Below are 26,788 nucleotides of genomic sequence, written 5' to 3' on the forward strand. Positions count from 1 at the left end.
CCATTGGATGCAATGCATTAATTTACAGTTGTAGTATGATGTGTGTGTGCACAATAACTTGCTGTGCTGTGGAACAAATTACATCATTCTATAATTTCTAGCATATGCACATTCATATTTGCAATGGGCATAATTAAAATACTTATGAGAAGAGGGAAAGATTTTTTTGAGACATGAATAACTAACCAGCAATCAACAGAACCTGTTTACATTGGTAGCTTGATAAAGATGATTTAGATATATTGTTATATGTGTTTCTATTTTTTTATTCATATTTCATTTTATTTTCTAAGAATTTTCTTTCTAATTATTATGATCTGTGTAAACGTTTTTACACAGTAATAAATCCTGAATATGCTAATATTTGTCGTTTGAACTTCACAATCTATGATATTACATGAAACATTCTACTTACAATCTTTCTAGTTCATTATACAGTCCTAGATCCCAAAGGCTTACGAGCACGTTCCGCTTCTTCCCAGCTAACTTTCGATCAGGCACGGCTGCGATAATTCAGCACACAAGTAGATCAGTGGGGAATCTCACAGTGGGACACCTTGAAAAGGCAGTCTCTGCTACTAGCAAACTTCCCATCTTCATTGGAACTGCTGCTCATGGGAACACGACTCTCCCCCACCTTCCTCAGAAACGCCTGACACAGAACAAACTTCGAAACGAGAGCCCCCTAGCCACTCAATCTCTGCCTTTTATATCATTCTCCCGACTTTGGCCCTTCTTCTCTAAACTCCCCCGGATGTACTGGAGGGTTATCTCCATCACCCATCACTGGGTTTTGGCAGGAAAACTCATAATCCAGTGACCTTTGCGACTGTTGCTAGCCTTAGGTGTCCTAGCCTAATCATGTCTGAGCTTAATTTTAGTTACAAATCTAGTGTTTCTTATTCAAATATTTTAACATTTAGTTACAACATTTATCTTAGTACAGTGAGTTATACATTCTTTTACTTGCAAGTATATTTAAGTGTAATTTAAATATACTTGTAATTTACTATACAAGTGTAATTTAATGACATAGAAAAAATATTTCTATTTTTTTTCTATACGAGATTTTACATGGGCTTTGCTTGTCGACTAATGGCAATGCTGCGATGTGTATACAAAAACAATGTGATATATGTATGTATGTATATGCTGGCGGCAAAGTTAAATTAGAGAATTTTGAATAATAATTTTTGGCTGTTGTAAGTGCGAATAGTTGTAAGTTGAGGACTACATGTATAGGCAAAGGTAAATGGCTGCCAGTTTAATGTGGCCAAGTGTAAAGTCATGCACTTTGGGAAGAAGAGATCACAAGTTGTATACTACACTGACAGAAATCATCATCATTCATCATGGGTATCAAGGATTTAGGCCTAGCACAGCCTGTTCCAGCCTTAGAAGTCATCGTTGATTCGTTTAAGAGGACGTCCTGGTTTTCTTTTTCCTAATGGCTTGCACTTTAAGGCTTGTTTTGGTAATCTTTCTGTTTTCATTCTTTGAATGTATTCCATCCATTTATGTTTAATTCTTTCATAGTTTCTTCTGTGATCAAATAGGGTATACTTTGCAGTTTTTCTCATAAACTTCATTTCTGCTGTTATTAATCTTTGTTTGTCTTTTTGTTTTATTGTCCAGATTTCGCTTCCATACATTAAGACTGGTAGGGCTAATGTATTGTATACTTTTAGTCTGGTTTGTTTTTGAACTAGGTTTGGTTTAAATATAGAGTTAATTACACCTGTTATTTTTAAATATTTTCCAATTTTTACATTTATATCTTTTTCATTTTCATATATGATCATACATCCTAGGTAGTTAAATGAATTCACCTGTTCTAAGATCTTGTTATCTATTACTATTTTAGTTCTTGCTGAATCTTGTCCTTTAAAGGCAATAGTTTTTGATTTTTCTGTTGATATTATCATACCATAATCTTTGGATATCTCATTTAGATCTAAAATAGCTTTCTGTAAGTTATCTTCAGAATTTGTAATTATTATTTGGTCGTCAGCAAAGAGGAGAGTGTTTAAGTTCACTGTAGGAGAAAGTTTAATTCCTTGATGTAAATTTTTATTCCATTTTATTATTATTTCATTTAAGTAAATATTAAAAAGAGTTTCTGAGAGGAGACATCCCTGTCGGATCCCTTGGTTTATCTCTCTCGTATATGATAGCTCGTGATTTAATCTTATTTGTATTTGATTATTTACATATATACTCATGATAGCTTTTAGGATATTATTTGGTATTTGTCTTTCTTTTAATATGTTAAATAATATGTTTCTTTTAACTTTGTCAAATGCTTTTTCAAAGTCAATAAATGCAATATGTGTTTCTAAATTATATTCTCTTCTTTTCTCTATTATTAATTTTAGGCAAAAGGTGATACCAGTTCAATAAATTTTATTTAAAAATAATAAGAGTCTTTCTTTGATAGATGTAGAAAGTATTAAAAAATTGCTTGGTATCTTTAACATTTATTATACCCAAGGTAAAATACTTTCTACATCTATCTCTCCTCCTGAGATTTTTATTTAATAAGGTTAAAACACCTTATGGTAACTTGTTCTGGTAAAATACTTATAAGCTCTGTATTACTAAAATCTTGGTATTTTTCTAGCCTGGCTCCCACTGATGAGACCTCAATAAAGGTCGAAACCGGTCTGGGTAGTGGCCCCTTGCCTTTAATACATAACATCATACATCTCCTCCAGGAGATGTGCTTTGCATTAAGGGTAAATATTAAGAATAGTAATCAGAACTTATCCACCTTTTACCATGAGTTGACTTGGTCTTGCACTACGTGTGGGTTCACCTAGGCTTGCAATACTTGCACGTGCAAACTTGACTGTTTGCTTACTTGGGAAATGGAAATGGAGCTTGGTATCTTTAACATTTATTATACCCAAGGTAAAATACTTTCTACATTATATATATATATATATATATATATATATAAAAAAAAGGTTTAATGACTCTTACCAAGAGAAAAGATGACAAGATATATTTAACAAGATACTACTAGTTTACTAGTTTCATTACATGAACATCCTCAGGTATCATAAGATATTCATGTAACGAAACTAGTAAACTAGTAGTATCTTGTTAAATATATCTTGTCATCTTTTCTCTCGGTAATAGTCATTAAACCTTTTTTTATAATATTCCAACCGAGTAAAAATGAATTTTGAAAAAAAAAAAAAAAATATATATATATATATGTTGACAACTTCATAAAAATGCACTAATCCAAAGTGAAAGAAACATAAGGTTAAGCGAGTTTGCATCTGATGAACAAGACAAAGATTGGCATGAATGTGTCAAAATAATAATTTCACTATAACTTCATTCTTCAAATGAATAATTCCATCTTAATTATAAAGTACTCTACTGGCTAAAATTTTTATAATTTTCAGTAATTTACTTAAGTACATTCATGAGTATGTGAGATGCATTTATAAAAGAATGTCATAAGTAATATGACTCCTCCAGGGAGACTCGTCAAAGGAGTTACACAATGCCTAAACACTTATCATAACTTTCTCTGAAAACATTCACCAAAGATGTACTCAACTCACAGTATCCAATGGCAGGCTGTTCTAATACACTTACCAACTGCACCATACACATGTTCCTCACCACATTGCAAGTTTCCAAGGATGACCCTAAATTCTTCCTTAATCTGCCTTATATCAGTTGTCTATACTGTAAGATCCCTTACCAAAGTATGTATTTCTACATACACCTGTCTTCCATCAATTATATCAAAATTTGAAGATGGCATTCCCTTAGTCTGTACTCATATGGATATTTCCATAAGCCAGATATATTTGTCTTGATTATCCTTTGTAGGATTCAGACAGCTGTCTCCTTATCTCCGCTGAACCTTGGTGAACATATCAGAACACTGTAGTCAAGATGTAGTATTATCAAAGCATGTACAGTAGAATAATTTCCTTATTTCCATAAGTATCCTCTTTGATGCTGCAGTTATCCAATGTGATGACATAACCACTTTATATCCTAAACTTTAACACTGTCTTCTGTTCCTCCAGCTCTCTAGCTTCAGTGGTTACTTGTAGCAAATTACCATTACTATAATACTCTGTCTACAATGTTCTCAGTACAAAATACATGACCCTGCACTTAGCAATAATTTGACTGTCATTCTTTATTATTTAGAAGCAATTAGAAGATGAGCTTTCAAAAGTATTGTATCCAAAAAGAATCCATTTCCTTTATCCAGCTCTGAAGGCACTATTATAAAACAAAAGCAACTGCTAAATCAAGTCCCACCTTTAACAAAGTCATTCTGTCTACAGAAGATCCAAGTGCTACTTCCCACCTTTGGATGTAGATGATAATTGGTCTCTCTCTCTCTCTCTCTCTCTAATACTTTAATGACCATTCCAGAGATCTGGTTGCTTCTCTCCTAGACTGATTTTTGTATAAAGAAATTACCTTGCTCTCCTTCCACTTTTCAGGAATTGCACTCATGCTTAGAGTCAAGCTGAGTTTCTTCAGCACCTTGGTCGATATCTCATCCAATCCCACTGTTGTGTTAATATCGAACTCTTGCAAAAGATTTAACACCAATTCATCTCCTCCATCTTTTCATCTAGGTCAAACTCAGAAGATAGATAATGGGTCTGCTTGGGATGTATACTTTACTAAAGTAACTGATTAACAACTCAGCTATTTCTGAAACCACTCTGAAGTTATTTCAAAATCACTTTCCTACATTCCACATTCCCCATAATCATTTTTCCTTCTGCTTGCCACATTGAAAATTTTCTAGGATTTCCCTATGATAACTGGTTTTCCTAGTTGTTTTTACTTTCCCCACCATTGTTGTTGCTCTTCTAGCCTGCTTTTTATACGGCTCTTGGGACTGTTTATCACCTGTCTCTGGATCCACAACATTTTCTTTTTATGAAACTCTTGTTCTAAAATCTTATTCACCCATTGAACATCCATGCAATTTTTTTCTCTTGCCTCTAGGAATGCAGTCAGCTATAGCTTCTTTCGGACATCCTTTAACCACCTTACTGGCTATTATGGATCAAATATGCATCCTCATGCGCTTTGTAGCCATCATATATTTCAATGTAATATCAATCGTATTACAATTTTAATGTGCACTTCGCATCCATGATAATCTTGACATCCATAGACATCTTGGCCGGTAGCGTGGTTAACCACTTCCTATGCACTGCTTCAAGCTGCCTTCCCAACTATCATAATCACCTATTTTACAGCACAAACACATTTTTACTCAATACACTTATATAATTTACCATTCCCAAGTTAAACTTCATGATTCCTCTTTCTCTCTCTCTCTCGCTGGAGACATAATGGCCATGTCATTTTATATACAGGTTCTAAATCCAATATTCTTCAGCCAGAAGTCCTTTCCCACTATGTGCTTAAAGTAGTTACCCTGAGTATCTATAAATTATTTTCCCCTCATCTTACTTTCTCCTCCTGCCAACGAATATATGAAATCATCTATAAAGAAGCTTTTCTTGTAACCATGAAATTTACAGTTTTCTTCACATGACTCAAATCTGTAGCAGCACGTAATTATGTATTTTGTCCAATTAATCTAACTCACACCAAATAACCTTAAATCCACTCCCTGGTGGCAGTATTACTCATGCTATTGAAGATTTTACCACAGGAGATTTCTACTCTAGTTGGATTTAATTCCTTTACAATTATTAGCAATATTCCCCACCTTTCCTATCTTGTCTTCTCTGAATGTGTTGAACATGTCATATTCTATTTTTTCTTGTAAAGTTATCCTCTTCTGTCAGTCAAGTCTCAAGGATGCCAATAAATTTTGGCAGTGGGGTTCCCATATCAGTCTACCAATGGTAAGAATTTCTTTGGCCATTAGCACATATACATGATAGTAGACTACCAGGCTAATGAGTGATCAGGTAAAACAAAACATAACTGGTTCAAACAGGGAGATGGAGTTGATTGAACAACCAAATTCTATATCCCCCCACAATTCCTGTTGTTTTTTTTTATTTATTTATTTTTTTTTAATTCCTGAAAAACTAGTCTCACCATTTTCAGGAGTCATCCCTTCCATACTATTCTCCTCCTCTCTATCAGAACAGTCTCAATCTTTGGCATAAAGTGTATCCATCCAAGAGCTGATGCAGCTGCCCCATCATATCTAGTTTCTCTGACTACCTTTATTTACTCTTTCATTGAACAAGTTTTCCAAGCACACAACATCAGATCCGTTTAAATGTAATCTATCCTGCAGTGCACTCTCTATCATCAACACACTGCACACCATTTTTCCTGCACATTCTGTGTAGTGAATCATTAGTAATCACAATTCTCTGTTTCAAATGACTGTTATACATTGGCAAACGATTCATAATCTTAACTCTTTTCCTTTTCTTTCCCCCCTCATTCAACAACTTTCTACTCTCAAATGATTTCATGCAAGATCTCCTTATTAATCTAATGAAACCATGCTAAAATTCATCAAGCAAACAAAGAATTAGACAGTGAAGTAATAGTATAATATTATTATTATCAGCATCAGACCTCCATTGAATCAAGACTCCTCCAACTTATGTCTCGATCATGTCTCCCCTCTTCCTTCGATCCCCTAGGCTCTGCAATTAGCATTCTCACAATTTGTCCTCATATTCCACATTCCAGAACAAGACTTCATTAATCATCTCTGAACCCTCTTCAACAACTTATCATCCTTTTGAAAAACAGGCAACTAAATCTGTGCATATTAATCCATATGCAGCCTGATCAAAGCCTTGTACAACAGAAGCATAACATCCTTACTTCTACATGTCAGTGTTCTCTACATTAATCCCATAATCTGCCATGTTGTCCTCCCAATTTTAGCAACTGATAAAATTTCATGACTTAAAAGTTCATGAAATGTTAAGTCCCTATCCATAATCAACCCTAGATCTTTCATCTCCTTTATCTTCTCTAAAATATTCCCAGCCATCCTATACTCTATCTTTGCTTCCCAAATTTTAAAACCGCACTTGATACATTAATCTGACATCCCCACACACACACTTACCCATTCAGACAGTCTATTTAGGTCCTCTTGCAAAGCTACATCTGCTCTACTTCTCATAACTCTCTTCAACTTTGCATCATCTGCAAACAGCTGTATATCATCAATTATGCCCTTACTAATGTCATGTACATACAAATTAAACCTTACATTTCAGTCACTAATTGCATCTTTTTCTGACAAGATGGTAAGAAAAGGACCAATCCTCACCTATTTAAATAATCCTGCTGCCTTAGTTAGCTCTAAGACATTCTTGAAATGCAAATAATGTCAAGTCCCTTTCCAATATCTTTATTTTTATAATTATTAGAAAAAAGGTCACCCCCCCCACTCCAAAAAAAAAAAAAATGTCTATTTCAAATAGGAGAAAATAACTTCTGTAAGCTTAGTTTTCTTTTAATACAAATTCAATATATTTGAAAAATGAAGAACCTGTCAAAAACATTTTTAAAAAATATACATACCTGGTCGTACATGATGATTTTATCAGCAGTAGTATATAGCAGAGTTGCTTTTGTAAACAGCTCTCTTTTCTTATCTTTATTTTTTTCCTTGTTAGCCTGTTGGACATAATAAGCAGCAAGAATGTCCAAAGCCCGCATCTGGTCTCTTTCAAAATCTCCATAAGTTAAGCCTGCATCACTTCTTGAAGCTTCCAATATTTTCATGAAATCTTCTTGCTTTCCTTGCTGATAATATTCCAACTAAAGAAATAAGGAGAGGAAGGGGGGGGGAATATACTCAATACAGAAGAAATATCTGACAACTATAAAAGTAATTTTTAAAATATTAAATGTGTAGTGAAAAACAACAGATTATGAAGAGAAAAAATAACATTGGTTATGTATTATTTATTTCTAATATAACATTATAATATATTGTACTAGTCAAAAAAATACATCGATTCTGGTAATGTAACTAACTATACAGTATGGTACATAGGATAATCTGACAGCTTTCATTATCAACATTCAATCAACCATTTCTACCAAAATGATCTATTATCCTAATTTTTAAAGCATTTCAATATTTGTAATGAAATTGTATTGCATCAATCTGTTCCAATTGTGATCTTCTTTGCCATGTATGAATAATAATAATATTATTATTATTAAGAGAGACTTCCAGGGAATCAGGAACTCATCAAGGGAGCCATACTATTCGCACCAGCTGTCACACCTTTTTTGAATTCATTCACGTTACTTGCACACAACAACCAGCAGCAATCCATTCCAATCGTACACTACTCTATGAGAGAAAAAATATAGCTCATCTAGCTCTAATCCCCTTCTTGACAACATTTACTCTCAACTTCCATGGGTGCCCTTGCATCCTTTCCTCACCCTCCATAAAATGAAAAATTCTATATAATCCTGTCAGACATTTGTAAGTCTCAATCATATCACCCTCTTTCTCCTGTTTGCTAGTGTCTGCAGCCTAAAAATTCTCAATATCTCTCTCTTCATAATCTGTATTCCACAATCCTGATATCATTTTTTGACACTCTATATCAAAATCACCATGGAAACCAGGAGAACAGACCTGTGTGCAATAGTCCAAGTGAGGTATTATCAAGGTCTTGCAAAGAGGCAAAATGACTTCCTTCTCTTTACATATGAAGGTTTGTTTCAAAATGTCCATTATTCTCTAAGTTTTATTTATAATTTTTGCTATATGACCCTTGAAGTTCAACTAACTGTCTAATAAAACTTCAAGATCCCTAGCCTTACCAGTTTCTTCAAGCATAATGCCACCAATATAACATGACACTGGATGCCTAATCACAAAGTGCATGGCTTCACATTTATTAACAATGAAATGACAGTCATTTTAACATGCCCACAGTATTATCAAGGTCTTGCAAAGAGGCAAAATGACTTCCTTCTCTTTATATATGAAGGTTTGTTTCAAAATTTCCATTATTCTCTAAGTTGTATTTACATTTTTGCTATATGACCCTTGAAGTTCAACTAATTGTCTAATAAAACTTCAAGATGCCTAGCCTCATCAGTTTCTTCAAGCATAATGCCACCAATATAATATGACACTGGATGTCTAATCACAAAGTGCATGACTTCACATTTATTAACAATGAAATGACAGTCCTTTTAACATGCCCACAATGCCAGACTATTCAAATAATTCTGCAAGCACTGCATATAAACAGTACTCCTGATTACTCTACCTATCTTTGCATTAAGCGGTGCTTAAGGGTTAAAGCTGTATAACTGAGAGGAGACCTACAGATAACCTTTAAAGGAATGTGGAGAAATGATCAGGGCTTCTAACTTAATGTCCAATCCTCACCTTCTCGTGGTGCACTCTGTTAGGTATCTACCTGGATACTGAACGAACGAGGATGAGGGATGAGCTGGCAATTTGGGATTTAGCCGACAAAATTGTATTCTTATTGGCTTAAACCCAATATTAAATGATGGTACAACATGATAGAATTTCATGACAGCTGGGGTGTCACCTGGTTAAACAAGGCCCCCATTGTTTTCGCCAAGGAACCAGGTCGAACAGTGAAAAGTCAGCTACTGGAACAAATCCTAAAACACACCCCGACTCAATATCACAAGAATTGAAGATCGGCACTATCAACATAAGAAGCATGAATGGCAAAGAAATAGAGCTAGCTGAGGAATTAGATAAGTACCAGATCGACATAATAGGGATGACTGGAACAAAAAAGACGAATACTGGTGAGCTCTTTCTGAGCAATAAATACAAAATGTTATATTCAGGCAATGACAATCAAGAAGTAGCCATAGTATTCAACACTAAATACGAGGCTAATCTTCTTGTATGGCAGGCAATTTCAAGTAGAGTGATGTGGCTAAATATCAGAATGGGAAACTGGACAATGATACTTATTTGTGCCTATGGTGCCACAGAAGGTTCTCCTAAGGCAGAAGAGGAGGAATTTTTTGAGGCTTTAGAAAAAGCAACTGACACGATGAAAAATGAAAAGTTGGTCCTTGTTGGGGATCTAAATAACAGGGTAGGAAATGATTGTCAGACATACAAAAATATTTTGGGAAAATTTGGAGAAAAGAGCAAAGCTAATAATAATGACAAATATTTGTTGGATTTCTGCTCAGGAAATGGACTGGTTATTACTAACACCATGTTCCAACATAAAAATATGCACAAATTCACATGGAGAGAAGAGGCAAGGAATAAGAAAAGTCTCATTGACTATGTTATTGTTGATAGTGATGTTTTCTACCAGGTGCAGGACACCAGGGTGTACAGAGGATTTGAAATTTGAAGTGTTCACTATTTAGTCTTGAGCAGGATAAAATTGAATTTCATATTGAAAAGAATAACATGTAAGAAAGTTTTATAAAGCAAATAAAAGTTGAGCAGCTCTCAGATGTGAACTGTAGACTAAAATACACAAAGATTATTGAAGAAAAAATGAAAGAGTTTGAGAACAGGAATCCAACCTTGGAGATTCAGTGGCAAGCCTTGAAGAAAACCCTGATTGATTCAGCCAGAGAGGCAAGTGGTGAGGTTGTTTGCAAGGATAGAAAAATCAGAACTCCATGGTGGACACATGAAGTTAAAGAGGCAGTGAAGGAAAAGAAGACAGCATATCAAAAGTTCCTGGTCAATAAGTCAGCTTGTGCTCTTAGAGAATACAGAGAGAAATGTAAGAAAGCTAAATACTGTGTAAAACTAGCTAAACAAAAGTCATGGGAAGACTTTGGAAAGAACATAGAAAATAAATATCAAGAAGATGGCAAAATATTCTGGAGGTTGTTGAAGAAGCTTAGAAATGAAGGAAAGAATGCTGTAAAAGGAGTTAGAGATGACAATGAAAACTGGCAAAAAAAAGATATCCTTGAAGTATGGAGTAATTACTTCAAAAAATTGCGAAATGAAACCAGCAGTGATGACAGCACATTGATAAAAAAGACTAACCAGGCAACCATCAGGAATACAATGCTTGAACATGCTATCCATACAATGCTATCCATGTTTGAAGTAGAAAAAGCCATCAAAGGCTTGAAATGTGGAAAAGCATCAGGAGTAGTTGATATTCGACGAGAAATGCTGAAGTATGGTGGTATAAAAGTCTTACAGTGGCTACACTGCATAGTTCAGAGTGCCTGGACAGAAGGACGAATTCCCGATGATTGGAGTAGAACTGTAATAGTACCTATATATAAAAAGGAAAATAAAACTGAATGTGAGAATTACAGAGGTATTTCCCTACTGAGTGTTCCTGGCAAGATTTATGCCAGTATACTTGAGAAACGGTTGAAAAGAATTGTGGAAGAAAAGTTTGGTGAGGAACAAGCTGGATTCAGGCCAAACAGAGGCTGTCAGGATCAGATATTCACTTTACGACAAATAGTTGAAAAGTCATTGGAATATAACAAAGATCTGTATTTAAGCTTTGTCAATCTGGAAAAGGCATATGACAAGGTGCCAAGAGAGAAGCTATTCAATACGCTACAGTTATATAGTGTCAATGGCGCATTATATCAAGCAATACTTAGTCTTTATTTGAGTTATAAGTCATCAGTTAGAACTGAAGGAAGTACAGGAAGATGGTTTAATGTTAAATCTGGTGTGAGACAAGGATGTACATTATTCCCTCTGTTATTCATTATCTATATGGATTACATTATGAAGGAAAGTGGTAATAAACATGATATCAGAATTGGAGATGTTAATGTCAGTTCTTTGCTTTATGCGGACGATGTTATACTTCTAAATAAATCTGCTACAAGTTTGCAAGATTCCCTGACTGAATTGAATAACTGTTGTGATAGATAGGTCAGCATTAAAAAGACAAAGACAATGAAAATAGGTAGAATCGTTGAAAATGTCAACTGTGTTTTGAATGGGGAACCTGTGGAACAAGTAAAACATTTCAGCTACTTAGGCACGATTTTTAGTGAAGATGGTAAATTAAACATGGAAAAAAACAACAGAATCAACTCAACAAAGCTGGTATGGTAGAAAAATTGAATAAATTCATATGGAATAAGAGAGAAATTAGTTGGAACACTAAATTAGCTGTATACAAGACAGTCTTCAAACCAGTTTTAACTTATGGATCTGAGAGCTGAGTCAGCAGTAAAACACTCGACCAAAGACTAGAGGCTGCAGATATAAGAGTCGGGAGAAAGATTAGGGGCATGACAGATGGCATCAATGGTAATATCATATTAATAACGAGGATATTAGGAAAGAACTTCACATCGTCAGCATCCAGGAATGCGTTAGCAGAGCTAATCTCAGTTGGTGTGGTCACTTAAACAGAATGGGCGAGGAAAGATTAGCCAAACAAGTGTTCTCTGTCAAGTTGGCAAGAAAAAGACCCAGAGGAAGACCAAGATATAGGTGGATTGATACGATAAAAAGTGCCTTAGAAGATAGATATATAAATATAAGATTTGACAATGTTGTAGCTTTGACAGGTAACAGATTGATTTGGCAGAAAATTGTAGATAGGAAGTTAGTAATGATGTAAATTTTTGATGTAGTACTATCATATCCTGTACACCCCTTGAGGGTAAATGTCCCATGTCAAATCATTCCCAATGTCATTAATGTACAGATTGAATAACAATGGACCATGGACTAATCCTCGAGGCACACCACTGGTTACCCTGAATCTTGCAGGTTCATATCCCCCTCTTTTTCTCCCATATACCACTTTTTAACAGTCAGTCAGTCAGCCAGCCATCCTCTTATCCATGCCAATAGGTTATAATCGAATCCCCATATACTGCAATGCATACAACAGTATTTCATGCTGTAATCTGCCAAAAGCCTTAGCAAAATCCAAAAATGTCATGGTGTATCCATTCTCCCTTGTATAACTCAGTGGTAACATTATTATAGAATGTCAGCAAGTTGCTAAAACATGACCTTCCCTTAATAAACCCATGCTGTTCTTTGCAAAGTAGAGATTCTCTGTCGACTCATTTTTGAATGCAAATCCTAACCAATCTTTCCAAAATCTTCACCGCCACTCTTGAGATACTGATTGGTCGATAATTAGATATCGGTCTTTGCACCATGCTTGTGCAATGGGATTACCATACATTCTTTCCACTCCTGTGAAATCGTCCCGGTTCTGAGATTTGAATTATATAGCCTGGTCAAAGGAACAACCAGTTCAGCTGATTACCTCTTCAGTATTCATATTGAAGGAGTGATCAGCTCCTCATCCACAAGTTTCTTCATATGGTGAAGAGAAAGCAGAGAGTTCAATGTTGCATATACCAGGTTGACAGCTTTTAGCAAAATGGCTGCTCAGTTGAACAATCACTTCTGATTATATACCATCTGCATTCAGTAGTTATTCTTTCAAAATCAATCTTTCTTTTACTAGCAGCATGACGATAGAATTCTTTTGGGTTGTCTTTAACTTGCATAGCCAGTTTCCTTTCATACTCGGACTTAGCTTTCCGTACAACACTTGTGACTCTTGTGGCCTGCTGCTCATAATTATCATAACTGACACCATCCTAATACACACAATATTCCTTCCACATCATCTTTTTCTTATGAATATCTTGCTTTCTTCGAACTCTAGAAACACATTCTGATATTGCATCATTTAAGTATTTTTTAATACTTCCCACACACTGTCGATATCCTTCCCATCCAATAACTCAGTGATTTTCAACCTTTGTCATAATATGGCACACCTAGACTAATTATTAAAATTCTGCGGCACACTAAAAATATATTCTTTTAATTTTTTTGATGATCTGGCAAAAAATAAGCATAATTTTGATCGATTTACATACAGAAAATAATAATAATAGTAATTACTTATCCTTTTTGGGAACTTCAAGGGAATAAATGCACAAATTACGACATTATTTCTTTCAATGAATTTGTTTTCACAAATCTCACGGTACACTGGTTGAAAATCGCTGCAATAACTGATACCATGGCATACCCTCAGGTGGTCATAATTTCCTGATTTGTAGTTCAGCATGTAACCTTTTCTGAATGGGACATTCATAAACTTGGCCACTTCCCAAGTGAGTACTGCATGATCACTGTCACCAACCAGTAGCAGAATAGTTACATCTTTAACTGAACCCTCTCCTCTCCTCTGATGCTTTAAGTAGATCTAACACTCTTTAACCCTAAGTTCCTTCTGTCACATGCTGCTTGAGGAAGTTGTCTTGCAACAGTTCAATAAATTTAGTTTCATTCTTCTCATGCAATTTCACAGCTACCCAATCAAAGGTTGGATAATTAAAGTCCCCAATTACGATTACTATTTTTGCATCCATCGTATCTATTTGGTGATGCATTTCTTCGTCACTAGCAATCAATCCACTAGGTCTGTAACAACAACACCCCACTGTGTATTTAATCTTGTTAGACTCCACCTCACACCAGATGGCTTCCAACTCACTGCCACATGAAAAATTGTTACTAGTATTGCAGTCATAGGTCTCAACTCTAACTGTATTCAAGACATTTGATATCATTAGCAGCATGCCCTGTCCTCTCCTATCCTGTCTATCCTTCCTAAAAATATTGTACTCTTTGCACTTGATACCAGTTAGTATGTCTGCTTCTGATAGTCTAGCCTCACTAAAGCCTACAACATATTGTTTCAATATATTAACCAAGGTAATGCTAGGAGTATCAGAAACAAAGGAGTAGTCTGTTTCTGATACTCCTAGCATTCATGTACAGACATAATAAATTACCTGTATGCTCTTTTGCATACACCTGACGGTGGTCTGCATGACACAGTTCGACAACTTGCAGATTTCTATTCTTATCTTTACTTCTTTACTTATGCAGACATTGTTACACATGCTTTATAGGTCTAAACCAGATGAATACAGAAATGTTCCCTCTTCATAATGATTTCCATAATAATAATCATTCCCATCATTAATGCAGTTACCTAACATTTTCATTCTTACAATATATAATAATATATATTCATGCATGATAAATGTATGAATACATATAATATATTCTGTATAAATTATCATACCATCTTTATATTAGTTATCCTAACACACATATATTAATAATTATGTTTCTTTCTGGTATTTTTAATGATTCTGCATTAATATCAAGTATCTATACTTGATTGGCCTCAGAACTTCCCATCAGAATCTACAATCATTTAAGCAGTTTTATTTCTAATCTAATCTGAAATCTGTAAGTTAAGATTCGGTTAAATACATTTTTTTTTCTTGTTATTGTAATCCCACAAAGAGAAGTTGTCCAAATCATAGCAAAATATTAAGGAGACAGAAGAAACGTGTTATGCATTGGATTTAAAAACCTGTAGACTATGTCCAAGAAAATGTGAGAAGCTGTTTCAGAGCAACAAGGAATGAGTGAAGATAAAAAATTTGTTCTATGTAACAGCAGAAAGAAGAAACGTGTTATGCATTGGATTTAAAAACCTGTAGACTATGTCCAAGAAAATGCATGAGAGGCTGTTTCAGAGCAACAAGGAATGAGTGAAGATAAAAAATTTGTTCTATGTAACAGCAAGGAATGACTGAAGAGTGAAAAATTTGTTGTGTGAATTTGAAACTGAAGCATGAAGAGGTATTGTACAGTTTTAACATGTTTTTTAACCAATATAGAGTGGAGAGAGAGGAGAGTGAGGAATTCTTATTCTTCAGCCATTTTCTGTCCACTACTGGGTGAAGGCCTCACAGTCCTATCTGACCCTTTCTATGCCACTGAGTTTTTCAGCCATCTCTTTAATCTCATCCTCCCACCATCTCTCTGGTCTTCCTGTAGACTGTCTTTCCTGTAGTTCTTTAATTCAACAATATTTATTCAAATCAGGCTGATTTCTGTGAGTGAGTGAGTGAGTGAGTAGAGAGAGAGAGCAGCTGCAGATTCCAAAATCTTTCTCTTCTAAATTTATCATGATAGAGCATGGCGATCTTTTACTGATTGACTGCTATGGACAGACCAAAATCAGCCAACATCTGCATGGAATACGACAAAAAATACATAGTAAATAACTTGCAGGAACAGGGAACTCTATATATTCCAAGAACTGAGAGAGGAAGGATTTGGTCTTAAGGGCAGATAAAGGTAGCTAGTTTCAAGTGGGGCTTGAGAACAGTAAGGAGGTTGCATTTCATTGAGATTCTGGTGTATCTCAGGAGTGGTGGTGAATATTTTGGAAAAGTTGGTTAAGACTCATATTCAGAAATAGGTTGACAAAGAATCTCTACTTTGCAATGAATGGCAGGGGTAATAAGGGAAGGACATGTTTGAGCAACTTGTTCACATTCCATATTAATGTTACTTGAATTAGACAAGGGGAATGGATACACCATGATACTTTTGGATTTTGCTAAAGCTTTTAAAAGAATTTGCATAAATTGAAGAATTTGGGATTGGAATATAAAATATTGTCATGGATAATGCTGGATAACTGACAGATGTCGAAAATATGGAATGGTATATGGGAGATGTGAATCTGCAAGGTTTAAAGTAACCAGTGGTGTGCTGCAAGGATCAGTTGTATGTCACCTGTCAAATTTTTCTCAATGTCATTAATGTATAGATTGAACAATAATGGACCAAGGACTGATCCTTGGTGATTTGCTGATGAAGCAAAGATAGGTGGGGGTAATCAAAAATGCAGCTGATATGCAGTACTTGCAGAATGATTTGCATATGCTGGAATCGTGGGCATGTGAGAATGATTATCAGTTCAATGTTAGTAAATATAAAATCATGCACTTAATGGTAATTAGATATCCAATGTCCTATTGTATTGGTGAGATTATGTTAGAAGAAACTGATCAGACCAGGAATCCTGAGTTTTAGTAAATAGGAAGTTGAAGTTCAAGGATCATATAGCAAATACAACTCAGAGGATAACTGCAATGCCAAAACAAACCTTGACACGTAAAGATAAGGAAGTAATTTTGCCTCTTTCCAAGACTGTGATAAGACCTCACTCGAACTATTGTGCACAGGTCTTGTGTTCTGGTGATTCTGATACAGTGGAGAGAGTGCAAAGAAGGGATTAAAAATGATATCAGGATTTTTGGAATACTAATTATGAAAACAGATTGAGAATTTGTAGACTGAAGACAATAGCAAACAGAAGAAAAAGAGGTGATATGATTGAGACTTACAAACTTCTGAAAGGGCATACAGGATTTCAATAGATGGAATTTTTCATTTTATGAAGAGTGGGAAAAAGGCACAAGGGCATCCTTGGAAATGGCAACCTATGGCACGTGTGCCAGAGGTGGCACGCCTGAGAATATTGCTGGCACGTCAAAGATTTACATGTGATATCCTTTTATACGCTTATAAATTATTCAGCCTTTTTTTTTAATTGTTACAATACATACAAGTTAAATTTTATTTTACAGGAGAGACAGAATGAAGACATGAATTTGATTGGTGCGGTATTAACAAAAGCTCATGCGACCCAAAGACAAATGCAACCGACAATTTTTGAGTTGAAATGCTAATTTTCTTCAACCAATCCCATAACATCTGCAACTGTCATAACAACATTCACTATATATTTCTTAGTTTTAAGACATTCACGACGAGGTGTCGTTTATCGTTCTGACAGAACTTCTCATTACCGGCGGGCTCAACTCACACGAAGTTTCAACCCGTGATTGGTTTTTATTGGCTTGTTTGCATTTGAGCTGGAAGGGGAACTCACACAAGCATTATATGGCATGTTTCAATTCGTGGTAGAATTTTATTTCAAGTAAGCCTTTGTGATCTGTCATAATGACATTGAGAATTTCAAATGCAATCAAACAAACATTTATTTCATGTAATTGAAAAATTGGACAATAGTTTTAGTTAGATACTGTGTTTCCAGTGCAACATATGGTTTTGCTTGCCTATACAGCTTAGTTTCTGTGAGAAGGGTACATGTGATTCATTAGTTAGGCGCCATTTTTATTCCAGCTGTCTCTAATTGCACTATTTGTTGAGAAGTATATTACATAGACTGCAAAAGCCTCTGTATCTTATTCATGGATACAATAAAATTTTTTTTTTTCTTGCATCTACAGTATATAATGGCTGTTGGGGAGGGCATGTTGTTTTTTGTGTGGGAGGTATATATGCAAAACCTTTTAATATCTTTTTTCGTAAAGTGAAATCAGGGGTGCCAGTTATACCTGAGGGCAAGTTATATTCGACAGTAAGCGTTCGCCGGCAAGTCGACATCCTTCTGCTGCTTCCCCTGCTCTACTGACTTCTATGGTGAGTTACAATGCATAAATATTTTTCTCACTACTGTTTTTTTTTTTTTTTCAAACCAACATCATTAAAATCAATTTAATAATATAATAATCAATTTTAATACTGAATAATATTATAAATTTTTGGTGATCAGAATGGGATATGTTAACGAAGCTTACCAGAAGTTAATTTAATGATGTTGGCCTGAGGAAACTACAATATTGTAGCATTAGTTCTGTGATTGATAACTAATTTAAATGCGTATTTTTATATTTGTCGACACGCTACACCGTATACATTAAGTGTATTAATACTCTTTATGATTATGCCATAATTAATTATTAATACTTATTTACTGAAATAAAGAGCCAAAAGGCTTCACATCTGCAATACAAAATTATATAAATTAAGTGGATATTAAATTCAATATTATTTCAAAGCCGACTACAGAAACTGTAGACGTTTCTTGCGAAATCAGACATCTTACGGGAATACACTCGCCACTATACTTCGAGTTGCCTTAGCCACTAGAGCAACTGGTAGTATGGCGGCGAGTATATTCTCGTGGTCAAATTTCTCACAAAAATTCTATAGTTACTGTAGTCAGCTTTGAAATAATGTTGGATTTAATATCCACTTAATTTATATAATATTAATACTTATGTTAGTTTAATGTATGAACTTTAAAAAAATGGGAACGGTATTTATGAGTAGGTTTGTTGGGACTGAGCCCTCTAATACAGTAAGAATAAATAAAAATACAGTCTACAGAAAAAGAATTGAGAACGACTGATCCTTAGGATTCCCTGACTTTTCCCTTTTCTAATCGCACGTGCGTTCATTATGCATTTCGCACCGCGCATCTGCCAATAGGCAGAAATAAGCAGCAGCAAGTGCATTATTGTTGCGTATGTGCACTATTTTGTTTTTGCTACTGTAAATGGGAATTATAAAGATAATTTAATTTAGTCATATAATAAAATGTTGCTTTTTTTTTGAAACTATAAAAAATGCATTTGATTTAAGTTGTGAATTATTTTGTTGCAGTTCTACCGAACATGGCTGGCGAAAATAAAAAACAAAAATTATCACAGTCAAGCAGCAGAGAGTTCCAAAGCTGGTGGACTGAAGAGTATGGCATGATTAATAAAGACAATAAAGCAATATGCGTTTTATGTTCCAGGACAGTTGTGTGCAGAACGTCGTCAGTAAAACGACATTATGAGACAAACCATAAATCGCTCCTTGAGAAAAGCAAAGACGAACAGAAAGAATTTATTGCTTGGGCAATTAAAAATAGGAATATCCAGTCAACAACCCTAATGAAATTTATCGGCAGTCGTTCAAATATAACTGCTGCTAGCTTTTTTGCCTCAAATGTAATTGCCAAACATGGGAAACCTTTTAGTGATGGGGAATATATAAAAGAAGCATGGTTAAAATGTGCAATAGTTCTCTTTGAAGATTTTGAAAACAAGGAAAAAATTATTCAAAGAATAAAAGATATGCCTTTGTATAGAAACACGGTGAAAGATAGAATCATAGAAATGGCTAAAAATATAACTCATCAGCAAAAAACAGATATAAAATCTTCTCGTTTAATTTCTCTTTGTCTTGATGAGAGTACTGACATAACTGGATCAGCTCGTTTAGCAATTTTTATTCATTATTGTGTTGGGAATAACATCAAAGAAGAATTGATAAGTTTAACATCATTAGAAACAACAACAAAAGGAATAGATATTTGCAAAGCAGTTGTAAATGCACTTGCTGAAAGAGATATAGATCCCTCCAAAATTGTATCAGTAACTGCTGATGGTGCTCACAGTATGACTGGAGAGGAAAATGGGTTCGTCAATTTATTTACCAAATATATTGGACATTCAGTTCTGAGTTTTCTTTGTATTATACATCAGCAGGTTTTATGCGCAAAGGCTGTTTCAAGCTACTGGAAGATATTATGAGCACTGTAACAAAATTGGTCAATTTTATATTGGCATGAACTTTAAATAAACGAAAATTTATAGAATTATTAAGTGAGGTAAACTCGGTGTACAATGGTTTACTTATGTACAACAACGTCCGATGGTTAAGTCGTGGGAAAGTTCTTCAAAGATTTGTTGAGTGTTTAGATGAAGCCAGACTTTTTTTACATAATGAGAAAATTATTGAAAAATACAATCGATTAATGAATGTCGAATGGCTTTCGAAATTAATGTTTTTTACTGATTTGTGTTTACATTTAAATGAATTAAATGTTAAACTGCAAGGTGTTAACAAGACAATTATTGTCATGTTTGATTTAATCAAAGCATTCGAAGCTAAATTCCCAAATTTTAATCATGACATCATTTCCAATACCTTCCGATATTTTCCAAATACAAAAAAAGTCTTTGCAGATCTAGAATCCCAGGAAAAAACAGATCAAGTTAAATTGACAAAAGAGTTTTCTACAGTTATTCAATCGATAATCAACGAATTTTCTTCAAGATTTACACAGTTCAGGCAATTTCCAGAGACATCAAAATTTATTTTGCATCCGGACACAACATCAAGAGATAAACTCAATTTGGAGATTTTCGAGTGGCTGAATTTGGAAGATATAGAAATGCAACTAATCTCAAATAAAACAAGTCTATTTGAGACAAACATTTCTCAAATAGACAAAAGTTTGTCTATTTGAGAAATGACTTGGAAATGAATGGAAAATGATCGATTATTGGGGGAAATTAAAAAGAATGCAGAAGAGGAAATATTGAGAACTTGGAATGCCATTCTTGGAACCTTTTGTTGTTTAAAAAAACTAGCGATGGCTATATTATCAATTTTCTCCTCTACATATGCTTGTGAGTTATTATTTTTTGAAATGAATTTTATAAAAGACGGTTTAAGAAATAGAATGACTGACGAATCTTGTTCCGCGTGTGTATTACTAAAAGTGACAAAATATGAACCTGATATAAAGCAATTGGCATTAATGTTAATTAATGAATTAGTTACTGACGTGCCCGGCACGTCAGCAACTCGATTTGTAAACTTTTGGCACGCAGACATAAAAAGGTTCGCCACCACTGTCCTATTGTATTGGTGAGATTATGTTAGAAGAAACTGATCAGACTATGGATCCTGAGTTTTAGTAAATAGGAAGTTGAAGTTCAAGGATCATATAGCAAAGATTGCAAATACAACTCAGAGGATAACTGCAATGCCGAAACAAACCTTGACATAAGGAAGTAATTTTGCCTCTTTCCAAGACTGTGATAAAACCTCACTCAAACTATTGTGCACAGGTCTTGTGTTCTGGTGATTCTGATACAGTGAAGAGAGTGCAAAGAAGGGATTAAAAATGATGAATTCAAGAACAAGTATGAAAGCTGGTACAGTTAATACCTTACTCAAAAAAATCCTCACTCGATGGCTCCTGAGATTCCTCTTAATAATATATGCGAGTGAATTTTAAAGACTGATTTTAAAGTATGGGTGCTACTCAACGATTCTTTTAAAGTATTTTAACTACAGTGAGGTTTCCAGGTGACATTAATTACGTCCTCTCGAAGATACATCCATGATCCCATAAGGGAATAAATAATATTTTCGGCTATACTTTCGAAGAAAAAATGCAAGTGAGCATAAGGTAAACATGTACAGTGGCAACAGCGCTTTCAGCGGCAACCTTTCTCGGAAGTCGGCACATATTTTCAACAGTTCCTCTGTTGATTTTTGTGTTTGAAAAATGGGTTATTCATGTATTTATCATTAAATATTTTGCGATGTTTTGTGCAAAATGTCCCCTACATGCATAATCAGAAAACCAAGTGAAGAATCACAGAAAAAGAAGCGATCAGTTGATCTTGAAATGAAGTTGCAAGTTATAAAGCAACATGAAGCTGGTAAGCCCGGCAATATGATTGCAAATGACTTCGGATAATTTCATTCTACAGTGACGACCATTATGAAAAATAAGAATAAAATCGTAGAGGCTGTGAAAGGATCTGCTTCCATTAAATCGGCGATAGTGACGAAACAACGACAAGGTTCTATCGGTGATATGGAAAAGCTACTTGCATCATGGACAGAGGACCCAAAACAAAAGCACATACTCCTTAGCAAGGGGACAAAACCACCAACTCTCTTCAACATGTTGAAGGAGAAAGCAGAACTAGATTATGACTACAAATTCAACGCTTCTTCCGGTTGGTTCAGGAGATTCAAGCAATGTTTTGCGCTGCATAATGTGAAAATGTTATGGAAATCTGCAAGTGTTGAGAAAGCTGCCGAGGAGTTTGTGGAAAAATTGGATAAAATTATTACGGAGGAAAATTATTTGCCACACCAAATAATTAATGTGGATGAGAAAGATTTGGTGATTATTCTCCTCTTTTATAGTGGCAGAACATGCAGTACAGTTTTATAATAAGGTTTAAAAATTAAAATGGTAGTATATTTATTATGGTTAAGTCCCTAACCCCTATAACTCTGTTGATTTAATGTATCGACTTACGTCCTGCCAGATGGAATGGAACCCAGACGTAAGTCAAGGGATGACTCTATATATATGTGTGTGTGTGTATATATATATATATATATATATATATATATGTTAAAGACACCAAGCTACTTTATATGTATATAAATATAAACTTGGTTTTAATCCATTTCCCAAGTAAGCAAATAGACAAGTAAATCAAGTTTGAGCCTGCAAGTAGTGCAAGTCTTAGGCAACTCGTGGTAAAGGTGGAATAAGCTCTGATCACTATTCTTAGTATTTACCCTTAATGCAAAGCACATCTCCTTGAGCAGATGTATGATGCTATGCATTAAAGCAAGGGGCCACTACCCAGACCGGTTTCAACATTTATTCAGGTCTCATCAGTTGGAGCCAGGCTTAGATATACCAAGGTTTAAGTAATACAGAGCTTATAAATATTTTACCAAAAAAAATTACAATAAGGTGTTTTGACCTTATTAAATAAAAATCTCAGGATGAGAGATAGATGTAGAAAGTTTTTTACCTTGGGTATAATATACGTTAAAGATACCAAGCTATTTTATATGTATATAAATATAAACTTGGTTAATTTTTAAATCTATTTCCCAAGTAATCAAACAGACAAGTAAGTTAAGTTTGAGCCTGCAAGTAGTGCAAGTCTGGGTGACTCGTATTTCTAAGCCTGGCTCTCACTGATGAGACCTCAATAAAGGTCGAAACCGGTCTGGGTAGTGGCCCCTTGCCTTTAATGCATAGCATCATACATCTCCTCAAGGAGATGTGCTTTGCATTAAGGGTAAATACTAAGAACTGTGATCAGAGCTTATTCCACCTTTACCACAAGTTGCACTACGTGCAGAGTCACCCAGACTTGCACTACTTGCAGGCACCAACTTGAATTACTTGTCTGTTTGCTTACTTGGGAAATGGATTAAAACCAAGTTTATATTTATATACATACAAAATAGCTTGGTATCTTTAACATATTTATACCCAAGGTAAAAACAACTTTCTACATATATATATATATATATATATATATATATATATATATATGTATCATAGGGTGCTTAAGGGTCAAAGCTGTATAACTGAGAAGAGACCTCCACATAACCTTTAAAGGAATGTGAAGAACCGATCAGGGCTTCTGACCTAATGTCCAATCCTCACCTTCTCGTGGTTCACCCTGTTGGGAATCTATCTGGATACTGATCGAATGAGGATGGGCTGGCAATATGGGATTTAGCCGACCAAATTGTATTCTTATTGGCTTAAACCGATATACAAAATGATGGTACAACATCACAAAATTTCATGCTGGCTGGGGTGTCGCCCGGTTAAACAAGTCCCCGGTTGTTTTCGTCAGGGAACCACGGTGAACAGTGAAAAGTCAGCTACTGGAACAAGTCTGAAAGCACACCCCAGCTCAACATCACCAGAGTTAAAGATTGGTAGTATCAACATAAGAAGACTGAATGGCAAAGAAATGGAGCTAGCTGAAGAATTAGATAAGTACCAGATCGACATAACATGGGTGACTGAAACTAAAAAGACAAAAATTGGTGAGATCTTTCTGAGCAATAAACACAAAATGTTATATTCAGAAAATAGGAGGAAGCACTGAAAATATCAGCTGCATTGTGAATGGAGAACCTATAGAACAAGTAAAATATTTCAGCTACTTAGGCACGATTTTTAGTGAAGACGGTAAATGAAATATGGAAATAGACAACAGAATCAACAAAGCTGGTTTGGTAGGAAGTCAATTGAATAAATTCATATGGAATAAGAGAGAAATTAGTCAAAACACTAAATTAGCTGTATACAAGACAGTGTTCAAACCAGTTTTAACTTATGGATCTGAGAGCCGGGTTAGAAGTAAAACACTTGACCAAAGAATAGAGACCGCAGATATGAGAGTCCTGAGAAAGATTAGAGGCTTGAACAGATGGCATCAATGGCAATATCATATTAAAATGAGGATATTAGGAAAGAACTTGACATTGTCAGCATCCAGGAATGCGTTAGCAAAGCTAATCTCAGGTGGTATGGTTCACTTAAACAGAATGGGCGAGGAAACAAGTGTTCTCTGCTAGGTTGGCAGGAAAACGACTCAGAGGAAGACCAAGATATAAGTGGATTGATATGGTACAAAGTGCCTTAGACAATAGAAATATAAGATCTGATAATGTTGAAGTCTTGACAAGTAACAGACTGATTTGTAGGAAAATTGTAGATAGGAAGTTATTAATGATCATTTTTCATGTAGTACTATCATATCCTGTACACTCCTTGAGGGTACTTGTCAGGAATTTGATGATGATGATGATATACCATAATTTTTTATTATTAGGTTTTCTCTCCCAACACAATATGACTTCTTTCTTTACTATTTGGGTCTACTGCTGAATGACATTTTTTCCTAAGCAGCCAAGAATCCACCTATTTCGCTAGATCAAAATGTGTTAACAGTGGAACAACAATATTAACAAATAGCAGAAGAGAAATTGTTTTTTTCATCAACAATGGTTAGGCTGGAATTTCATAAATGAATCGATCAGATTCATCTGTAAAAATCCTCTTTCACATTCCCTTATTGAATTAATCCATAAGTTAAATTAGTTTGAACACTGTCTTGTATAGAGGTATCATACTAAGAGTGGTCATCAAATGCTTCAATTCTGCTGAAAAAGTCTTTTCAATTGGATTTCCAAAATAATGACTAATCTGTTCTGTAAAGCAAAACATCATCATCATCAAATTTCTGATATATACCTTCAAGGGGTGTACAGGATATGATAGTACTACATGAAAAATTTATACAATTACTAACTTCCTATATATAATTTTCCTCCAAATCAGTCTGTTACCTGTCAAGACTCCAATATTATCAGGTCTTATATTTCTGTCTTCTAAGACACTTTTTACTGTATCAATCCATCTACATCTTGGTCTTCCTCTGGGTCTTTTTACTGCCAACCTGGCAGAAAACACTTGTTTTGCTAATCTTTCCTTGCCCATTCTCTTTAAGTGACCATACCACCTGACATTAGCTCTGTTAATGAATTCCTGGATGCTGACAATGTCAAGTTCTTTCCTGATATCCTCATTTTTAATATGATATTGCCATTGATGGCAATATCATATTAATTCATATTAATCATATCAATACCAATATGAATTAACCAAAACACTAAATTTGCTGTATACAAGACAGTGTTCAAACTAATTTAACTTATGTTAAATTAATTTGAACACTGTCTTGTATATAGCAAATTTAGTGTTTTGGTTAATTTCTCTCTTATTCCATATAAATTTATTCAGTTGACTTCCTACCATACCAGCTTTGTTGATTGTGTTGTCCATTACCATATTTAATTTACCATCTTTGCTAAAAATCATGCCTAAGTAGCTGAAATGTGAAGCAAAACTTGAAATCATAAATTTTTGGCAGCTTTAATAGTATCTTTGTGATACTGCCCAGACCCGTTGTTTTTCATGAAAAAGTTGTACAACTTCTAGTTTTTGATTAGCTCTATGCAAATCTCTGTTATACTCCTGCATACTCAAAGCAAAGTCTGACGATCCTTGAAGTTATAACACATTAAACATAATTCTAATAAAAAGTGGGTAGTTGTGATTTTTTTTTTTTTTTTTTTTTGTAGGCCATCAGATATGCATCTTTCTTTTTTATCAGTTTTAATCATTCTTCACTTCTTGAAAACGATTTAATGACTTACAGTTATTCCAAAAATTCAAAAGTCTGAAAGCTCAATGCTAAACTATCCAATAATTCTTCCAATTTTTAATAGTTCAATATCAAATGAGTTTGTGCCTGCTTTTAATTCTCAGACAATTTTAGCAAAGCACTATACATGACAAAGTTTTTCAAAAACACTTTAATTTAGGATACTGGCAACAGATTTCACGGTATCACAAAGTGACAGTTCTAAAATAATGCAGCACATAACGCTTTTGTAAAAAGATCTAGCTCTGTGTTGGATTTTTTTATGGTGGAT

The 26,788-nt window shown here is 34.7% G+C and overlaps 1 protein-coding gene across 1 annotated transcript in view; it reads right to left on the minus strand.

Moving 5' to 3' along the window:
- The window catches only part of Ctr9 (RNA polymerase-associated protein Ctr9), a 340,468-nt gene that overhangs the window by 303,733 nt on the left and 9,947 nt on the right, over positions 1-26,788 (minus strand). The window contains exon 3 of the mRNA XM_090393725.1: positions 7,537-7,776. Coding sequence (XP_090249851.1) covers positions 7,537-7,776 — 240 coding nt within the window. The remainder of the gene's footprint in view (positions 1-7,536; positions 7,777-26,788) is intronic.

Source organism: Typopeltis vanoorti, chromosome 6 (genome assembly GCF_054136105.1).
Source record: "Typopeltis vanoorti isolate ZY-2024b chromosome 6, IOZ_Tvanoo_1.0, whole genome shotgun sequence".
Taxonomy (NCBI): Eukaryota; Metazoa; Arthropoda; class Arachnida; order Uropygi; family Thelyphonidae; genus Typopeltis; species Typopeltis vanoorti.